General features: G+C 45.0%; 1 protein-coding gene across 2 annotated transcripts in view; it reads right to left on the bottom strand.

The window, feature by feature from the left end:
- Positions 1–22,443, bottom strand: part of KIZ (kizuna centrosomal protein) — a 286,874-nt gene that overhangs the window by 253,560 nt on the left and 10,871 nt on the right. For both annotated transcript variants that reach the window (XM_077486023.1, XM_077486024.1), the window contains exon 3: positions 9,366–9,528. In XM_077486023.1, coding sequence (XP_077342149.1) covers positions 9,366–9,528 — 163 coding nt within the window. The remainder of the gene's footprint in view (positions 1–9,365; positions 9,529–22,443) is intronic.

Here is a 22,443-nt window from a genome sequence, read left to right as displayed (position 1 = left end):
AAATAAAAGAAAAAGCAAACCTCAAATCTTATTCCTGCGTATAAAAAAAATAAATAATAAAAAATAAATAAAAAAACACGTGTGGCCTCTGTTTCTTTTCTGATAAGAGTCTTAAATACCAAACAGTTAACTGCACAATAAAATTCACTGGCAGCTAGGCTGCCTGCTTGGCAGATATATAAAGCAGGTAGAAAGAGGGAAAGGTAATTTCTTGGCTGAATGATTCCATCGGTAGCTATAGGGCAAACTAGAAAGTCTTTCTGTAAAGTAGCAGTAGATTCTTCTATCAATCTGCAGCACACATACGCTCTTCCAAGGGGATGCATTAAATATGAAAATCATATCCTGTTATCATCTGTTTCCACCTTTCAGCCCAGTAAGCTTTTCTTAATGAATGCTGCAGCCTAAGGGACAAGCACGCTGTTGGCTCCTCTGAATAATGGAGAGATGTTACCAGTTCTGCTTATTACAATATTGACTTGCTGAGGGGGATTCACGCAGTCACAAGTGACTACTCTTGCCAGCATGCTCCAAGTTATTACGCCATGTTTTTAGACATTTCATCTGAAAGGGCTTTGCTGGGCTTTTTTTTTTTCTTTTTTTTTTTCCCTCTAAGTGAAGAAAGAAGCGATGGCCTTGAACGGCATCATTTATATGGAGATAGTAGGAGGGATTAGAGGCCTGCATTACGACAGATACATAGCTGAATACATTTGAGCATTTTCTGTCAGACATTTTCCCTGTCAGGCCCGGAGATATGTAATCTGCTTCCTCTCCTTTGTAAAAGAGGGGGAATAAAGTACACAACAAACAAATCAAAACGGCCTGTTTTCTGCTGTGCTTCACGGCGCTGCGTAATGATATTTCGTAATGGGTATTAATAACAGGAACACACAAGGTCATGGCTAATGTGGTAACCGGGCTGATGGAAATATTTGATCCCTGTCAAAAGAAAATAAATAATATAAAATCGAGGATTACTGCGGAAGTACGAAGGTAATAAAATAAAATTATTTATATTAGGATTAGCGTGGGAGAATTAAGTAACAAACGCGAGTCGCGCTTAATAAAAGCGGAAGGACAAATAATAGACGCCAAGTATCGCCGCTTTCATTGTCCTTTTTTTTTTTTCTCTTCGGACTATACAGTACACGGTAACATTTGCCTTTTATCAATGCAGATGGTCTGAACAATGAAACGTGATTGTTGCTTGGCTTACTTTAGAACAACTTGCACATTGCTCTTTGTCTTATTAAGTAGGCCCACTTAAGTCATGAAAAAAATAAAGAATATATGAAAAAATATATATATATATATATATATATATATATATATTATAAAAAGGCTCTCGTTTCTGTATGTGAAGAATGAGCATTCAGTTCTACAAATTAACATTTACCTTTGCCAACTAACAGAATAAAACCATATGGCAAAGGAAACGCGACTTTATACCGCTTCAGTTGACATGGCAACATTCAATAAAACCGCAAGAAGGGATTAATTAACGGCGACAAAGAAAGTGGCTGAGTAAATAACTGTTGAGTGTATACCTGTTGTTGAGAAATGCTTGATCCACGTACACCTTCAAAATTTTAGGTCTCACCCTCCCCTCCCCCCCGGGTGCATCTTGGCATAAAGTGTAAATTCTGGCATATTTCAACACCAAGGAGCCCACGGGTGCTGCGTATAGCCACCTATAGAAGTCAATAGCTGTACATGGCTATACACATGTATATGTAATTACATGTGTAAACACACATATATGCATACTGGAATTCAACTCTGGATACAGAAAACTAGGTCCAGAGTTATACGCCCATACGCATGTGTGTGTTTACGGATTTACTTGCGTATACACACTTTGATATGTGGGGGGAGGGGGGATTTTGTCTCAAATGTAGTGCATTCCAGTGAGTTCGGTCCAGCCAGCAAGTGCAGTTTCAGGGCTTGTTGATAAGAGGAGACAAAGGCACTTCTAAGTGCAGTATTCAACACTTATTTAATGGTAAAAGGCAGTCAAAAACATTAACAAGGTCCTGGATAAAACGGGCATATCTATAAACATAGTAGTTTCTTGCTCTGTCCTACGTTCTATCCTGTGCCTCCAGGGGGGAGAGCCGACCAGCAGCTATGGAAGGAGGAGGTGGAAGCAAAGAGGAAAGATGGTCACCTGGCTTCCAGAATGCACAGAACAGAAGTGATTCCCTGTTTAATGTCACTTCCGGTCTCTGCGTTCCAGTGTGGTTCCCAGAAACCAGGCAGCCATCTTGCCTCCTGGCTTCCCCCCCTAGTTCCATAGCTGCTGGTTGGCTCTCCCCCCTGGAGACACAGGATAGAGCAAGGAAACTACTATGTTGACTGATATGCCTGTTTTATCCAGGATCTTGGAAGTGTTAACTGCTTTTTATCATCAAATATTGTTGTATACTGTACAGAAGTGCCTTTGTCTCCTCTCTTATCAACAAGCCCCGGAACAGCGCTCTCTAGCTGGACTGAACTCAATGGAGTGCACTACACTTGAACGTAGTCACGTTGGAACGCATGGACTGGAAGTGAGGTCACTGTTGAATACTGCACTTAGAAGCAACTTTGTCTCTCTTATCCCCATCAGCGTTGCTTCTTCTCTTTAAAGTGCTATTCCAGTTTCCATCTACCTCACCTTTGACATTGATTTTGATGTGAAGTTTCTGGCAAAGCTTACTAAAGGAATTGCTGACAGAAGTGCCCTATTTTTTTCCCCTTTCTTCAGGGCTCGTTGATCTACTTTTCTTTAGAACAAAAACAAAAATTCCACAGAACGACGTTATCCTTGCAGGGGTTTCCACCATCACTTCAACATAAATGATTTAAAGCCTCCTTGCTTTTCCTATGCAGCACCACTACTATGTTCTCAAGTTTGGACCTCTGGTTTGGTCCCACAGACCAACTCCAAGGACTGCTGTGCTCTCAGACCTCGCTGCACTCTCAGTCCACAGACTTAGGGCCTCCGTCTTTTTCCTCACAGACCTCACGTGGTCTGTGCCAACATGCACAGCTCTGGTTGCACACTTAAAGCCGTACAGACTCTTTGTACAGTGGAGCCCTCAACTAGTGACACGTCTTTGCTAATAACGGCTGTAGACACCTGCACACAAGCACAGCTGCAGGTCCCTGGTAAAATATGGACACAGTTTTGGAGGCCTCTCCTCTTCCCTCACAAAACTTTTCAAAGCCTCTGGATTCCAGACCCTAATCCAGGAATTACAAAACCTGGAGAAAGGAAAAAAGAAAAAAAAAAAAAACCTTTCTCCACTTAGACCCCTTTCACACTGAGGCATTTTTCAGGTGCTTTAGCATTAAAAAAAAGCGCAAGTAAAGCGCTTGAAAGAAGCCTCATCTGTAGTCTGTGCTTTAAGAGCACTTTCACAATGTCAGCGCCCAAAAACTAGCAGTGCTTTACCACCGTTTTTCGAGCGTTATTGGGGCGCTTTTAACCCCTGCTAGTGGCCAAATAAAGGGTTAAAAGCGCCAACAAAATGCTGCTGCCAATAGCACTTTTCAGGCGCTTTTCGGGCGTTTTACAGGCGTTTTAGGAGTGTTGTATTCACTGCTCCAAAAGCGCTGCAAAGAAGCTGCTTGAGGACATTTTTTGACGCCCTGCCAGCGCAGCGCCTCGGTGTGAAAGCACTCAGGCTTTTACATTGTGATTGCAGTTGCGGCTTCTTTCAGGTGCTTTACAGGCGCTTTTTTTAAAGCTAAAGCGCCTGAAAAACGTTCCAGTGTGAAAGGGATCTCTGTGTGAAAGCACTCTGGCTTTTACATTGGGATTGCAGTTGCAGCTTCTTTCGAGCGCTTTACAGGCCCTTTTTTTTATCGCTAAAGTGCTTGAAAAACGCCCCAAAAAATGCCCCAGTGTGAAAGGGTTCTTACAGTGCATCCGGAAAGTATTTACTTCACTTCACTTTTTACACATTTTATGTTACAGCCTTATTACAAAATTGATTAAAATTCATTATTTTCCTCAAAATTCTACAAACAATACCCCATAATGACAACATAAATGAAGTTTGTTTGAAATCTTTACAAATTTATTAAAAATAAAAAATACTGTACATAAGTATGCACAGCCTTTGCTCAATACTTTGTTGAAGCACCATTGGCACCAATTATAGCCTCAAGTCTTTTTGAGTATGATGCTACAAGCTTGGCACACCTATTTTTGGGCAGTTAGGCAGACATGTACATAAGTATTCACAACCTTTGCCATGAAACTCAAAATTGGGCTCAGGTGCATCCTGTTTCCACTGATCATCCTTGAGATGTTTCTACCTGTGGTAAATTCAGTTGATTGGACATTATTTGGAAAGGCACACACCTGTCTATATAAGGTCCCACAGTTAACAGTGCATATCAGAGCACAAACCAAGCCATGAATCCAAGGAATTTTCTGTAGACTTCAGAGACAGGATTCTATTTAGGCACAGATCTGGATATGGGTACCAAAAAATTTCTGCAGCATTGAAGGTCCCAATGAGCACATTGGCCTCCATCTTCCACAAATGGAAGAAGCTTGGAACTACCAGGAAGCAGGCCATCCCCAGCCAAACTGAGTGACCGGGGGGAAAAGGGCCTTAGTCAGGGAGATGACCAAGAACCTGATGGTCACTCTGACAGAGCTCAGGTGTTTCTCTGTAGAGAACTTTCCAGAAGAACAACCATTTCTGCAGCACTCCACTAATTATGCCTGTATGGTAGAGTATAAAAAGTCCACATGTAGCAATAAAAAGCAACAGTCTTTGAAGTATTAAGAAAGGAAAAGATGATAATCCCTTCACCAGTTTTCAGTGTGTATAGGGAAGCACACCACACAATGTAAGAATCAAATCTGCTTACCAGATATCAGCAAGTAATAGGCATTGATTAATAACTTCCCAAAGGATCACATCTGAACTCGTCAATCACCAGTAGGTAGATGGTTAAAGCGGAGTTCCACCCAAAATTGGAACTTCCACTTTAGGCACTCCTCGCCCCCTTACATTCCCCATTTGCCATGTAATTTTTTTTTTTGGGGGGGGGGGGGGGGGAGTGGGTGCTTAGTTTTGAGTGGGACTACTGTCCCACTTCCAGCTTCTGACTACAGGCCACCTAGGCGACTCCTCCTTTCCCCCTAGGTGGCCCCTCACCCTCTGCAATCTTCTGGGACACGTTACAGGTCCCAGAAGATCGCCTGTTCACTCAGGCAGCGCAATGCGACTCGTGCATGTGCAGTGCGTGCCCAGCCGTGAAGCCGCAAGCTGTCATGGCCGGGTGCCCACAGTTTCAATGGAGGCACCGTGGAGAGGAGGGGGAGAGGAGCGAGGCTCCGTGCGGCTGCATTGCTGGACCGTGGGACAGGTGAGTGCCTTTTTATTAAAAGTCAGCAGCTAAACTTTTTGTAGCTGCTGACTTTTAATAAACAAAAAAAAGCCTGTAACTCCGCTTTATAATACATTATAAAGCTTGCATCCATTCACTTGTCTAAAGGCAGCAACAAAGCAGTAAACTTCCAGCAGTCAGTGGGCGTCTCACCCAATCAAAGGGTTATAGTCACCAAATGGAAATAAAGCAGCATATAGTGAAGCCTGTCTGTTGTGAAAGGATTTATTGTAGCAACTTACATGTACAGGCAATAAAAACGATCACGTAAAACAAAACAGCCGCGGCGTTCAGTGTGCTTGTGTCTCATAGCCAGCCTGACATGTTTCATCTGAATGGATATCATCAGAGGCGTGGCTCTACCACACAAGCACCCCCTTTTAAATGTGTTAACGGTGACACGGAATCACGAAGGAATCAACCCCCAAGATAACGCGAAAACTGGAAAAATGCTCTGCTGGAATGCAAGTAATGCATCATGTCCTGCGCCTGCATTTCATACAGAGAAAATGCCTCTCAGATGATGCGAGAGATGGAGGAACAGACACACCAACGGGAAACAGATCCTCTAGCTGCTAGACACTATCGTGTCAGCACTAGGTTCATGCATACATAAAAAACATTTACTATAGCATTGTCGCGCACCGCACACACACACACACACACACACACACACACATATTACATTTTATACATACATATATATATATATATATATATATATATATATATATATATATATACACACACACACACACACACATATTATAAACTAACGCGCCCCTAGTGGACATTTAGTGAACTATCACCCATCAAAATATCAAAAAACATAAAGCATAATATGTTAGAGTTATTGCTATTGGTGTCACTACCTATTGCCCCCCTTTAGCTGAGGGTGTACAATCAAATGCATAAGGATAATTGATAATCCTCAGCTATTTTTAATGAAACCATTCACATCCCAATCTACATTTAATCCAAATGCCAGTAGCATTTTAAATGCTAAATCCAGTGGGTTTCCATACGCGAGATCTCTCTCTTAGCGACACTCCTGCGCCAATGTGGGGTAAACCTATCAATAGCTGTGAATGTAGTACCCGCTGGATTTTTGTTGTGACATTCTAAGTAACTTTTTTTTATGTCAGGCACATGTTCTTTTATTCTAACGTTCATAGCCCTAACCATGCGGCCCACATACTGTAGACCACGTGTATGGTAGAGCGTAACAAAGAGATGGCCCCTGCCCCCACCTATAACTGGCCTTCACAGCAAGGAGCACACGGAAGGGCAAATGCATGAAAGACAAATACAGAGGAAATTCCCAGCTCACCAACCAGTCTGCTTACCAACCGAATTAACCTGTCCAAAAGTCTGAGTTAAAAGCAGGGGTTTAGTTAGCACACATTTGCAAATGCATGCATAAGCTGCAAGGCACATGACAGCCCACCTGGAGTTTGTTAAAAGGCACCTGAAGGACTCTCAGACCATGAGAAACAAAATTCTCTAGTACGATAAAACAAAGATAGAACTCTTTGGCCTGATTGGCAAGCATCATATCTGGAGGAAACCAGGCACCGCTCATCACCTGCCCAATACCATCCCTACAATGAAGCATGGTGCTAGCAGCATCATGCTGTATGAATGCATTTCAGTGGCAGGAACTGGGAGACTAGTCGGGATCGAGGGAAAGATGAATGCTGTAATTTACAGAGACATCCTTGATGAAAACCTATTCCAGAGAGCTCTGGACCTCAGATTGGGGTGAAGGTTCATCTTTAAACAGGACAATGACCCCAAGCACACAGCCAAGATAACAAAGAAGTGGTTACGGGACAACTCTGTGAATGTCCTTCAGTGGCCCAGCCAGAGCCCAGACTTGAACCCGATTGAACATCTCTGGAGAGATCTGAAAATGGTTGTGCACTGACACTCCCCATCCATCCTGATGGAGCTTGAGAGGTCCTGCAAAGAAGAATGGGAGAAACTGCCCAAAAATAGGTGTGCCAAGCTTATAGCATCATACTCAAAGACTTGAGGCTATAATTTGTGCCAAAAGGTCCTTCAACGAATATTGAGCAAATTGCTGTGAATACTTATGTATGTACATGTGATTTTTTTTTTTTTCGTTTTTTTTATACTTAACACATTTGCAAAGATATCAAACCAACTTCTTTCAGGTTGTCATTATAGGTTATTGTTTGTAGAATTTTGAAGAAAATAATGAATTGAATCCATTTTGGAATAAGGCTGCAACAAGACAATATGTGGAAAAAGTGAATCTCTGTGAATACTTTCCGGATGCACTGTAGAACCAACATTCAGGAGCCCCTCACTCTGCATTGTGAGAACCCTGTGCATGCTTTACCTCTATTTACAGCATGGCAGAGCCTAGCACTGTCACAACCCGTATAATTAAAATAACATAAGCTGCACTTCTATGATTTAATCACACCAAGCCAGTGAATAGTGTCCAAAATCAACAATCGATAAAGTCCTCCAATATATCAAAAAAAAATTTCCATGTTCCAAATAATCAAAATATGATTCAACATAAGAAGTGATACACACTCTGCCACCACAGGTAACGGCTGCTTATCAGTTAGTCAGACTTCAGGGTAAGGGAGGTCAACACTCGAATATGTATAGAATCATTCCCATATAAGGTATGAGAGGATGCGTGTCAAACACCCATTCAGCACATTCAATATTCCAACGCCCTTCCGATGAACATATAAAAGAAGGGGAAGGCTCCAGATTTATATGATAAAAGCAGGCAAAGTAGTTCCGATAAAGGGGCGCTCCCCGCCCCTCCACAGCTCCATGCTCCAGTGAGCGTGGAGGAGCATCTCAGGAGAGCTGCTGATTGACAGACAGCAGCTCTCTGCTCGGGGAGCCGAGAGAACCAAGCCATCGGCGGTGTCCGATGGCTCGGTTTTCAGTGCAGAGACGCCGGGGGACAGATGCAGCATCAGACCGATGCTGCATCCACCTACTTAAGTATAATGGAAGTAAAAACCAGATTCCCATACTTCTCCTTTAATCTCTTTGGAGGAAAGCTGGTCATATGGCTTTGACAGGTCATATGATTGGGGCCTACTCCCCAGCTTTTTTTTTTTTCTCTACACTTTTTTTATTGTCCAGAGTTTGGAATTTGTAAAGCATACTTCTGTATAAATGTGCAAAGCAGTGTGGCTTTAGGCTTGGTTCACACTGTCGTGATTTACAGGGTCTGAATACTTAGGACCATGTGATATTTCAGTTTTTCTTTTTTAATAAATCTGCAAAAATTTCAACAATTCTGTGTTTTTCTGTCAATATGGGGTGCTGTGTGTACATTAATGAGGAAAAAAAAATGAACTTAAATGATTTTAGCAAATGGCTGCAATATAACAAAGAATGAAAAATTGAAGGGGGTCTGAATACTTTCCCTCCCCACTGTGTGTGTGTATCTATATATAAAAAATATCTCTATCTATATAATACATACATACACACACACACACACACACACACACACATGTATATGGAAGAAAATCACCTGGCTTTTAGGAAAAAACTCAAGACCTTCCTCTTTTAGCAGATGATCAAAGCTCGCCACAGCGCCTAGAGGCGATTCAGTTCGCATTGTGCACTATACAAGTATTTCATTCATATAAATATATATATATATATATATATATATATATATATATAAAAATAAATTTGTATTTATTCAATTTCTTTAACTAAAATACAAGCAACATTTAGTTTTACATAGAAAATACCATAAAACTCAATAATGTAAATGTGGCAGATGATCTGTGTAATAAAGCCTCAAGTGAAATAAAAACTTTATTTTCCTTCCTAACATTTAGCACATACAGGAATTCACAATGATGAAAAGAAAGTTTGATTCATGCTTTAGTGAACTGACCCAATAGTTTTGTTTTGGGGTACAGGGGTGATGCAAAGGTTTTTTTTTAATATATTACCTTAGTATCGTGAGCTGTCTTGGAATTGGAGATTAGAGCACTTAATCGATTTTCAATAGCATCAAATTCCTGCAAGAATGCTTTGTTTCGAAGAAAAGCTTTTCTCTCCTTTTCACAAACATCCTTCAAAGTATTTTTCAGTTTCATATACTTAAGATGAGATCTATAGAAATGTTTAAAAACAGTATTAGCAAAGAAAATAAACAGGAAACAAGAATACTTAAAATGAGCTTGTGCTCTGCCTATGCAGGGCAATGCAACAGACAGCCTCGCCTGCAGCACATATTAACCTTTCCAATGGTCTTGTGCCGTTCCATTTGGTCACCTGAAGCAAAGAGAGTTATCTCTATGTAAGCTCCAAGTCAAAACATTAACCTTAAAATGTAAGGTACTCTGCACCAAGGGCTTCCAGATGAACGATATGCAAAAAATAAAATGCTCTTCTTTATATAGCTATCAAAATAGCCACACAGAACTCCAACATAATGGTATAACGACAATATTTAAAGCCTAATCAGGCTCTTTTTCAAGCCTGGAGAACACATGTTCTCCAGGCTTGAAAAAGAGCAAGGCAAGGCATTATGACATATTGGAGTTTTTATGCTACTGCCGTGGATACCGATGGGCTGGTGACCATTGCAATTAAGGGTTTATTTACACTTGCTTCAAAATGTTGGACACACTTTTTTTTAAAGCACTCTGAAGTCCAATCAAAGTGCCTGCCACTAAATAAAATGGTAAGCTTACAGTCCTGTTTACACATTGTTTTTGCTTTGCTTCGAAAATTAAACCCCATGTCACTCTTGGTGCTTCAAAGCTTCTCCAAAGCCTTCATAGAAGTCTATGACAATGCTCGCTTACAGCACCTGCAGCTTTTTAAGGGGCTTTTATTCAGCTTTAGCTTTGCTTTGTTTTGGAGGTATTGCAGGGATGAGATATCCCAGAAGACACTGGAAAACCAACAAGCAAACCAGAAAGACGTCATCAGCAGTCACTTCCAGTTCATGTGTATATATTCTGGAAGTGTCTGGTGGAGACGTCATATCTGGTATGCAGTATGGAGCAGTAGGAAGGCGAACGGGACCTGAATCGGAGCAATTAGCAGATGCCACATGTGGTATGCAACATGGGAACGCTACAGCAGAAGGTAAGCGGGGACCAAAGAGAGAAAACTGAGTGGCAGAGGATCAGCAGAGCTGGGGGACTGGAGCAGGAGAAACTAGCAGATGTCACACAGGGTGTGCAGCATGGGAGCAATATATTGGGAGGCGAGTGGGGACCAGACAGGAGGATGAGAAAACAAGAGGATCAGCAGAGCTGGGGTTTGGTACTGAGCAGGGGACCAGTGAAATTGGGGGTACTACGGAGAGGGGCATCCACAGTGCTAGGGGTACTACTGAGCAGGGGATCTGCTGAATGAGGGTACTAATAAGCTCTGGTACAGTTGAATGAGGGTACTAATGAGCCGGGGATTTGCTGAGTGAGGGTACTACTGAGGTGGGGTTCTACTGGCCCCCTTTAAAACAAATTGGAAATAAACACATACCCAGGACATTTGCCAAGCTTCAAAAAAGCAGCACATAAGCAGCATCAAAAAAGAATCAAAAACACCTAAAAAAAAAAAAAAAAAAAAAAAAAGAGCTGTAGGCTTTGAAGCGGTAGGCACTTCAATGTGCGTTAAAGTCGAAGCAAGTGTAAATGAGCCCTAACTCGTTTGTGTATGACTTTAGGCTTGGACAGGGCTCTGGACCCTCTTCCAACCCTAATGACACAGTGCCTATCCAACCAACCACAAATTCTTTTGTGGGGGGTGTGGAATAAGAGCTACGTCAATAGGCTTATATTTGCTTCAAATGTGTGCAGTCCCATACAAGTCATAGGTATGCAAAACCTGCTTGGGTCAAACTGATGACAGACACAAAGCTCAAAACTTGTCAAAATATGTCTTAAAGAAGAGTTTTACCCAAAAGGGAAGCGACACTTGTTCGCACCCTCCCCCTCTGCACTGTCACATTTCGCACTTGGGGGGGGGGGGGAAGAGTGGGTTCCCTGGTTTTGACAGGTACCTGCTCCTACTTCCAAGTAAGATTGCCAATCTACATTTCTGGCCCCTCCTCCTTTTCCCTGCTGCCTTCTAGGACACACACAGGTCCCAGAAGACTGAAGGCTGTGAAGACTGAAGGCTTCAACGCCGGTTTCTCTTACTTACAATTCTGGCGCCTGCACTCAAAGCCGATTGACAAATCAGCTCGGGATGCTCACATCGGGGTATCCCTGAACAGGTAAGTGTCCTTATATTAAAAGACAGCAGCTAAGTATTTGTAGCTGCTGACTTTTATTTATTATTTTTATTTTACAGACTTGAGCTCTTCTTTACGTCACAGGCAACCTCATAAATGGAATTATCAGCTATTTTAATTCGCTCCACATGACTGAACATAACTTCAGGGGAGAAAAGGAAAGGCAATCATGTGCTGATGGTGGGACCACCACCATGAACCTGCCATGCAGTCATTGACAATCCATAGCATAATCCCAAGTATGGCCGTAATCTAATATATCTTCTCCTTTTCTTCCTATATTGTCTGAAATGTTGGGAAACAGTCAGATTGTTCTCTCTACGCTTTAACATAAGTACATGCAACACAACATGTACTTTTTTTTTTTTGTTTTTTTAGACTCAGTTTAGACCACAGTTTAGTGCTAAAAAAAGTTATAAATGTGTGCTGCTGTTTTTACCATATACAGTGTATATAAAAAGTCTACACACCCCTGTTAAAATGTTAAAATGTTTTCCACATTTAATGTGACCTAACAAAATTTTACAACTCAGCTGAGCAACAAACAGAAATCTTTTAGGTGGAGGGAAGTAAAAATAAACAAATAAAATGGTTGCATAAGTGTGCACACCCTTAAACTAAAACTTTGTTGAAGAACCTTTTGATTTTATTACAGCAATCAGACTTTTTGGGTATAAGTCTATCAGCATGCCACATCTTTACTTGGCAATATTTGCCCACTCTTCTTTGCAAAAACACTCCAAATCTGTAAGATTGCAAAGGGCATCTCCTGTGCATAGCCCTCTTCAGATCACCCCACAGATTTTCAGATTCAGGTCTGGGCTCTGGCTGGGCCATTCTAAAACGTTAATCTTCTTCTAGTGAAGCCATTCATTTGTTGATTTGGATGTATGCTTTGGGTCGTTGTCATGCTAAAAGACGAAGTTCCTCTTCAGGTTCAGCTTTCTAGCAGAAGCCTGAAGGTTTTGTACCAATATTGACTGGTATTTGGAACTGTTTGTAATTCCCTCTACCTTGACTAAGGCCCCTGTTCTATTTGAAGAAAAACAGCCTCAAAGTATGATGCTGCCACCACCATGGTTCACAGTGGGTAGAGTGTTCTTTTGGTGATGTGCAGTGTTGTTTTTGCACCAAATATATCATTTGGAATTATGGCCAAAAAGTTTAACCTTGGTTTCATCAGACCATAACACATTTTCCCACAAGCTTTTGGGAGACTTCAGATGTGCTTTTGCAAAATTTATCTGGGCTTGGATGTTTTTCTTGGTAAGAAAAGGCTTCTGTCTTGCCACTCTACCCCATAGCCTAAACATATGAAGAATATGGGAGATTGTTGTTGCATGTACCACACAGCCAGTGCTTCCCAGATATTCCTGCAGCTCCTTCAATTTTGCTGTAGGCCTCTTGGCATCAATTTTGGAGGGATGTCCAGTTCTTGGTAATGTCACTGTTGTGCTATATTTTCTCCACTTGACAATGACTGTCTTCACTGTGTTCCATGGTATATCTAATGCTTTGGAAATTCTTTTGTACCTTTCTCCTGCCTGATACATTTTAACAATAAGATCCCTCTGATGCTTTGGAAGCCTTTTTCTGTAGGATGTGACTAAGAAAATGTCAGGAAAGACCTACTAGAATAGGTGAACTTTATTTGGGGTTAATCAGAGGGACTTTAAATGATGGCAGGTGTGTATTGACTCCTATTTACTTGAGTTTGAATGTGATTGCTTAATTCTGAACACAGCTATATCCCCAGTTCTAAGAGGGTTTTTTATTTTCTCTCCCCCCCCCCTTAAAGATTTCAGTTTGTTTTTCAAATGAGAGTCGTACAGTTTATAGGTCACATTAAAAAGTTGGAAAAAGTTCTGAAATTATTTATCTTTGTCTCATTTTTTTACATCGCAGAAACCTGACATTTTAACAGGGGTGTGTAAACCTTTTTTATCCACTGTATAGTATATTGCACCTTATTAAACTGGTATACACTTGAATGACCGCATCTCACTGTGCTGCAATGAAAAGCAGAGAAGGTAATCTTTGCTTCTCTTGGCAGCTACATAAACTGCTCGAAGGAAGAGATGTCACCATAATCAAGGTGGTTTACCTCCGTTTTTACCCAGATGTCTATTGCTTGTGCATAACGGAAAATCAAGCAATCAATGAGGTGCAGTCAGCTGACATTTAAGATTCTTCTGAGCTCCATGAAGAGCCACTTTGGGCTATTTCTGCATTTCTATTGTCTTGTATGAAAAGAAAAGCAGTTCAAACACAGTAAATGCTCAGCAAACAGATAACCTGTTCAAACCAAACATGTAGCCAGCCTATGGACATTCCAGTATTTAAATACACTTAAAGTGGGAGTAAACTCCCATTTCTGACATTTATTTATAGACCAGCCTATAATAAGGCTTACCTATAGGTACTGTAAATATCTCTTAAACCGAGACATTTACTGTGCATGCCCCCTGAAGGAACAGCCACCTGGGCTGTTCCTTCAGAGTCCTGGGTTGTAAACGGTGGCACTACACACGCGAGGGAGTCACAACATCGCGACTTTGGCCAGTCACATAGCTGGAGTCCACGAACCTGGAAGGAAGATGGGTGAAGATGGGAGCACCTGCAGTGGTGACAATGCAGCATTGGAAGGCTTTGTTTTCAGGCGAGTTTAAAATAACGTGCTAGTATGTGATGCATATCAGGTTAGAAAAAAAAAAAAAACACCCAACAATTTACTGCCGCTTTAATAGCCAGTAAATCAAATTTGAATCAAGCTTCCACGTACCTGTGTAGCTGCAGGCACTCTGGAGCAATTCATCCTCAAAATTCACAGAAGAAGCACTGATGCTGCTCCATAGTAAATGCTACAATATACAGTGAGGGCTTGCTTAAAAATTGGATTTTTGTACTCACCGTAACATCCTTTTCTCTGAAGTTCATTGACGGACACAGCTCCTTTAATTCTTGACCTTAGGGTTATCACGCCACTTCAGGAGAGGCCTAGGCAGAACATGTAACACATGTAAAAATAGCAAGACTGTACAGCACCGCCCAGGGGGCGGTCCCTCTGGCTATAACCCCTCACCATACTTCCTGCAGCTCAGTTCTTCAAAAGTAGTGCTAACATAAATAGGAGGGGTGGGTGCTGTGTCCGTTAATGAACTTCAGAGAAAAGGATTTTACCGTGAGTGCAAAAATCCCGTTTTCTATTTTGTTACTTGACGGACACAGTTCCTTTAATTCTTGACCTTAGAGACGTCCCCAAGCAGTGTCAAAAAACGAGGGGTGGAAACAGCAAAACATAACTTCACCTACAACAAAGGAACACCTCAACAGGGAAGTCGCAATCTTAAACGGCCGCCATCAAAACCAGCAGCCAAATTGTGCATCAAAAGATGTGTTTACAACAAACTAGTAACTTAAAGAAAGTGTAATTGCAACCTCACACAGCCGCCTGCAAAACCTTGCGGCCAAAGCAAGCATCCGAAGATGCGCTTACACTAACTTTGTAGAATTTAGTGAAAGTGTGAACAGACGACCGATGAGACCGCCAGACCTTTTTTCGGACCAGCTGAGACAAACAGAGTGTCTGACTTCCGGAAAGGAAGCCGAAGCAGACAGATACACCCGTAAAGCCCAGACCACGTCCAGGGAATGGAAGGCAACCTCTTTTGGGTGTGTCGGCTTAGGATATAAGGAAGGTAACGCAATGTCCTCATTTAGATGGAATGCCGAAACCACCTTTGAAAGTAAAGAGGGCTGCGGACGTAGCACCACCTTATGCTTGTGGATGACCAGTTAGGGAAACTTGCATGACAAGGTCGCCAATTCAGAAACCCTCCTGGCAGATGTAATAGCCACTAGAAAAACTACTTTCTGAGAGTGCGTTAACAAAAGGAACCTCCCTTATGTTCTCAAACAGCGGTTTCTAAAGCGCCGATAGCACCAGACTCAGATCCCACAGAGGTAGCGGTGGTCGAACCAGAGGGACTACGTGTCGAACCCCTTCCACAAAGGTACTCACCAATGAGTGAGTCGCCAAGGGGCGTTGGAAAAAGACAGCCAAGGCTGATATCCGTCCCTTGATGGTGCTTAAGGCAAGTTTCTGATCCACTTCTCGCTGCAAAAACAGCAGGATCCTGGAAACTGAATAAGTGCGTGGACGCCACCCCATCTCCTCACAATTGGAGATGTAAGCCTTCCATGTACGATGGTAAATCTTCCAAGAAGACTTCCGTGCCCTCTGCATAGTGGAAATTACCAAGTCTGACAGACCTTGGTCCTTTAGCACCTGGTTTTCAACAGCCATGAGGTTAAAACCAGTGACGGTAAAGCAGGATGAAGCATCGGACCTTGCACTAGAAGGTCCTCTCGCAGCCGTAGCCACCAAGGAACATCCGCCACAAGACGTACTAGGCCGGCGTACCAAAGACGCCAAGGCCAATCTGGGGAAATCAGAATTACTGGAATCCCCTCGGCCTCCACTCTGCGCAGCATACGTGGTAGAAGCTTGAGTGGAGGGAAGGCATAAATCAGCCGATAATGCCCCTATGGAGCCACCGTGTCTGACTCGTCCGCCCAGGGGTCGATTGTCCTGGACACAAACCTCTGCACCTTCCGATTGAGCCGAGAGGCCAAGAGGTCCACATCTGGTGTTCCCCACCTTAGGCAAAAGGAGCCTGAATACCTCCGGATGCAACGACCATTCTCCTGGGTCCAGCATCTGAAGACTTAGGAAGTCCACCTGCCAGTTTTCTACGCCCAGGATATATATGGCCGACAGGGCCGGCACGTGTCGCTCAGCCCACTGGAGGATGTGAGCGACCTTCCGTGCTGCAGCTGAGCTCCTTGTTCCTCCTTGATGGTTAAAATACACCACCGCCATGGCGTTGTCTGACTGGATCCTGATCGGACACCCTTGTAGCCTCATTGACCATGTGGAGATGCAAAGTCTGATCGCCCGGAGCTCGAGCACATTGATCGGCAGTTGGGATTCTTCCCGCGACCAAAGGCCCTGGGCTGACTGTACTCCCAGCATTCCCCCCCAACCGGTCAGGCTGGTGTCCATTTTGATCACCGTCCAATTGAGAGGAAGGAACGTTCTCCCGGACCGAAGGGCCGGAGACCTCAGCCACCAGAGAAGGGAATCCATGACTAACTGGCTCACCCAAATTTGGTAATCCAGGGATAATGGAGATTTGTTCCATTTTGACAAAATCTCCTTCTACAAGACTCAAGTGTGAAATTGAGCGTACGGTACCGCCCGAAAGTGCTTACCATGAGGTCCAGAACGCGAATGCAGAAGTGCAGCAACAACTTCACCGCAGCTTGAAGATTCTGCAGCTTATCTTAAGGGAGAAAAACCCTTGCTTCTGAGGAGTTCAACAGCAAGCCCAGGTACTCCAGGCGATGAGTCGGCACTAACACAGACTTCTTTAGGTTCAGCACCCAACCAAACTCCCGGAGAGTCTGCATGGTGATCGCTACATCCTTCTTTAATTCTGAGGTGGAAGCTTCTCTCAGAAGGAGATCGTCTAGGTAACCCACATTTGCGATCTCACGTTGCCTTAACAGCGCCAGAATTGTAGCTAACACTTTGGTAAAGACTCGGGGTGTTGACGCCAGGCCAAAAGGGAGAGCCACAAACTGATAGTGCTCTTCCCTGACTGCAAATCGCAGAAACCTCTGATGCCTGAGGCATATGGGTGCATGTAAATACACGTCCTGGATATCCAGGGACACCAGGAAGTCCCCCTGATGGAGTGCAGCGACCACGGAGGGATCTGATTGCATCCTGAACCTTTGCACTTTCACAAAGCTGTTGAGGGCCTTCAAGTCCAGGATTGGACGTACCCCTTCCTTTTTGGGGGACTACAAACAGATTGGAGTAGAATCCCTGAAACCTTTACAGCGTCAGTATAGGCACTATCACCCCGCGCAGTAGCAGGTCCCGTACTGCCCCAAACAGGGCTTCCCGACGAACTGGAAGTAGAGGTAGGTTGGAGGGAAAAAATCTGTTTGGTGGACAAGAAAGAAACTCTCTTTCTTGTATCCCAAAGGAACCAGTTCGCAAACCCACTGGTCGGACAGTAGAGAGGTCCACCGGGCTGCAAACTCCTGAAGACGACCCCCACCTGAGAGTTGGGTGGGGCAAAGCATTGTGTGGTAACATTTTTGTTCGCAGACTTGTTTGGCTTGCGAAACCAGGGACGCTTTTGTCCTTCAGCAGGTGCCTCGTCAGACTGGGAACACTTACCTGTCAACCCGGGCGAAAAAGCCGTTTCTGAGTGGAAAAAGAGGGCCCTTGCCTACGGCTTGGCTCCTTACCCTTCCTAGACTGTGGGAGCAACGTGCTCTTCCCACCGGTAAAATTTTTTAATAATGTCATCCAGCGAAGCTCCAAAAAGCCTCTCGCCTTGGAAGGGCAAATCCGCCAGAGCATTTTTAGATACCTGGTCCGCAGGCACGTAGCACCACTGCTGATACTGATCCTCTAGAGACCGGGGGGGCGTATCCAGGGCCGCATCACTGAAATACTTAAGGCCATGCACCAACTGGTCTGCCAGTTCTACGCAGACAGGGGAGACTGTTGCTTCACCAATTCACAGCCCAACAGTTTTGCCCATTCAGTAAAAGTCTGCGACACCAAGGCCATGGCCAGCACAGGTCGTACCGCTGACCCTACTACCGTAAACATGGACCAGGCCATTGCTTCGGCACTCCTGTTGGCAGGATCCTTGAAGGCAGGAGTCCCTTCTACCGGACTCGTGGTTACTTTATTTAACCTGGATACCGAGGGGTCAACGACCGGAGGAGATGTCCATTTTTTCAGGAGGCTCTCCTCAAAGGGGTAACACACTGCCATTCTTCTTGGGACTGAAAAGGCCCGCTGCGGACTTCCCCATTCCTTGTAGATGAACTTATCAAAATAAGTCAGTCAAATACGGAAACACCTTAGGTGTGCGGGCCAGTTTGCGGGACCCAGAATGGACCGCCACCTCAGCAGAGGTTCCTGCTGCATCCTGTATTTTCAGGGTATCCCGCACCACAGTGATAAATGCTCCCACTGGCGCTTTTTCCTGTGCTAACCCGGACACAGAGTCATTTTCACTGTCCGAACGGTCCTGGTCCGCATCCTCTGACACGTCAGAACAGGGGCCGCCAGTCACCAGGGATGTCTGAGGAAGAAGCGCCAGCTTCTGACACCATGCTGACTCTCACTTGCCTGCCACAACTTAAGTGGGGTACACAAATCCCACCCTCCTAGCTGCTCACAGACTGAGGGGCCCCTCCACAGGACTCGCCACCATGACCAAGTGCTGCGCTGTGCTGCCGCTGACTGCTCTGCCCTGTTTCAGTCACAAAGTGTTCAGAGTGAACCATGCTGTTCTGAGGTACACAGAACCAGCGCTAGAGGTAAAAACGCACTGAGGCTACAAGAACATGGCCGCCAGCCGTCCTTGGTAAAAAAAAACACCAAGAAAATGGCCGCCGAACCTTCTAGAAAATGGCTAACAGCCATACACTTCACAAGGCTAGAGGAAAATGGGCGCTGCCTCAGCAATATGGTGGTGGGATCTCCTGAGGTAAATTTACTCAGGCACCTCACAGAGCAGTAAAAAGGGACATAAAAATGGACCATAACAGGTCTAAGCACTAAGCACTAACACAGACTTCTTTAGGTTCAGCACCCAACCAAACTCCCGGAGAGTCTGCATGGTGATCGCTACATCCTTCTTTAATTCTGAGGTGGAAGCTTCTCTCAGAAGGAGATCGTCTAGGTAACCCACATTTGCGATCTCACGTTGCCTTAACAGCGCCAGAATTGTAGCTAACACTTTGGTAAAGACTCGGGGTGTTGACGCCAGGCCAAAAGGGAGAGCCACAAACTGATAGTGCTCTTCCCTGACTGCAAATCGCAGAAACCTCTGATGCCTGAGGCATATGGGTGCATGTAAATACACGTCCTGGATATCCAGGGACACCAGGAAGTCCCCCTGATGGAGTGCAGCGACCACGGAGGGATCTGATTGCATCCTGAACCTTTGCACTTTCACAAAGCTGTTGAGGGCCTTCAAGTCCAGGATTGGACGTACCCCTTCCTTTTTGGGGGACTACAAACAGATTGGAGTAGAATCCCTGAAACCTTTACAGCGTCAGTATAGGCACTATCACCCCGCGCAGTAGCAGGTCCCGTACTGCCCCAAACAGGGCTTCCCGACGAACTGGAAGTAGAGGTAGGTTGGAGGGAAAAAATCTGTTTGGTGGACAAGAAAGAAACTCTCTTTCTTGTATCCCAAAGGAACCAGTTCGCAAACCCACTGGTCGGACAGTAGAGAGGTCCACCGGGCTGCAAACTCCTGAAGACGACCCCCACCTGAGAGTTGGGTGGGGCAAAGCATTGTGTGGTAACATTTTTGTTCGCAGACTTGTTTGGCTTGCGAAACCAGGGACGCTTTTGTCCTTCAGCAGGTGCCTCGTCAGACTGGGAACACTTACCTGTCAACCCGGGCGAAAAAGCCGTTTCTGAGTGGAAAAAGAGGGCCCTTGCCTACGGCTTGGCTCCTTACCCTTCCTAGACTGTGGGAGCAACGTGCTCTTCCCACCGGTAAAATTTTTTAATAATGTCATCCAGCGAAGCTCCAAAAAGCCTCTCGCCTTGGAAGGGCAAATCCGCCAGAGCATTTTTAGATACCTGGTCCGCAGGCACGTAGCACCACTGCTGATACTGATCCTCTAGAGACCGGGGGGGCGTATCCAGGGCCGCATCACTGAAATACTTAAGGCCATGCACCAACTGGTCTGCCAGTTCTACGCAGACAGGGGAGACTGTTGCTTCACCAATTCACAGCCCAACAGTTTTGCCCATTCAGTAAAAGTCTGCGACACCAAGGCCATGGCCAGCACAGGTCGTACCGCTGACCCTACTACCGTAAACATGGACCAGGCCATTGCTTCGGCACTCCTGTTGGCAGGATCCTTGAAGGCAGGAGTCCCTTCTACCGGACTCGTGGTTACTTTATTTAACCTGGATACCGAGGGGTCAACGACCGGAGGAGATGTCCATTTTTTCAGGAGGCTCTCCTCAAAGGGGTAACACACTGCCATTCTTCTTGGGACTGAAAAGGCCCGCTGCGGACTTCCCCATTCCTTGTAGATGAACTTATCAAAATAAGTCAGTCAAATACGGAAACACCTTAGGTGTGCGGGCCAGTTTGCGGGACCCAGAATGGACCGCCACCTCAGCAGAGGTTCCTGCTGCATCCTGTATTTTCAGGGTATCCCGCACCACAGTGATAAATGCTCCCACTGGCGCTTTTTCCTGTGCTAACCCGGACACAGAGTCATTTTCACTGTCCGAACGGTCCTGGTCCGCATCCTCTGACACGTCAGAACAGGGGCCGCCAGTCACCAGGGATGTCTGAGGAAGAAGCGCCAGCTTCTGACACCATGCTGACTCTCACTTGCCTGCCACAACTTAAGTGGGGTACACAAATCCCACCCTCCTAGCTGCTCACAGACTGAGGGGCCCCTCCACAGGACTCGCCACCATGACCAAGTGCTGCGCTGTGCTGCCGCTGACTGCTCTGCCCTGTTTCAGTCACAAAGTGTTCAGAGTGAACCATGCTGTTCTGAGGTACACAGAACCAGCGCTAGAGGTAAAAACGCACTGAGGCTACAAGAACATGGCCGCCAGCCGTCCTTGGTAAAAAAAAACACCAAGAAAATGGCCGCCGAACCTTCTAGAAAATGGCTAACAGCCATACACTTCACAAGGCTAGAGGAAAATGGGCGCTGCCTCAGCAATATGGTGGTGGGATCTCCTGAGGTAAATTTACTCAGGCACCTCACAGAGCAGTAAAAAGGGACATAAAAATGGACCATAACAGCCAGCGCAACCCTGCCAAAGCTCAGAGCCCCCCCCCCCTCCCCAGAGGACCCTCAGCCTAGGTACATACACCACACCTCATGCCCAGTCACACAGCGGCCCCAGCAGGGGGAGGAGGGAATGATGGATAGGGAGAGAGGAAAGGGAGAGTGAGAGACCCCCTAGTCGACCTCTCAGGGAACGCCCAGCTGCTCTATCCTGCGAGGCAGGGAGAGCCATACTTACCCTTCCTGTCGGGATTGCTGGACGCATTCCACCACAGACCCATCACCCAAGCAGTACTGGGTGGCTGCTGGCCACGGCACACTGTGACATGGACAGCAGTAGCCCGGTCATATGTGTGCCCCAGAGCATATAGCTCACCGGCTGCCCCTGGAGCAGAAGGGGCATGTCGTGGCCGACCCAGCACATAGCTAGGGCCTGCTCACACTCGATGGCCAGGCTGGGGAGACTACAAGGATCTATAGCAGGGATATGCAATTAGCGGACCTCCAGCTGTTGCAAAACTACAAATCCCATCATGCCTCTGCCTCTGGGTGTCATGCTTGTGGCTGTGAGGGTCTTGCTATGCCTCATGGGACTTGTAGTTCTGCAACAGCTGGAGGTCCGCTAATTGCATATCCCTGATTTATATTATCCAGCTTGTCACCCAGCCGGCTGTTGATAGTAAATCACAGGATCAAAAAATTCATAGAAAAAAATGAAAAAAATCCCAGGACCAATGGCCCCCTCAGGGAACCAGGTCTTTCTCCTACACTAGGCAGAAAAAAACTGAGCTGCAGGAAGCAGGGTGAGGGGTTATGGCTAGAAGGACTAAAAGTTTTTACATGTTCTGCCTAGTCCAATCCTGGATTGGCACGATAACCCTAAGGTCAAGAATTAAAGGAGCTGG

Source organism: Lithobates pipiens, unplaced genomic scaffold (assembly GCF_037356315.1).
Source record: "Lithobates pipiens isolate NorthernLeopardFrog02 unplaced genomic scaffold, aLitPip1_a1.2 Scaffold_18, whole genome shotgun sequence".
Classification (NCBI taxonomy): Eukaryota; Metazoa; Chordata; class Amphibia; order Anura; family Ranidae; genus Lithobates; species Lithobates pipiens.
Note: the sequence above shows the minus strand (reverse complement) of the source record. Positions and strands in the feature narration are given on the sequence as shown.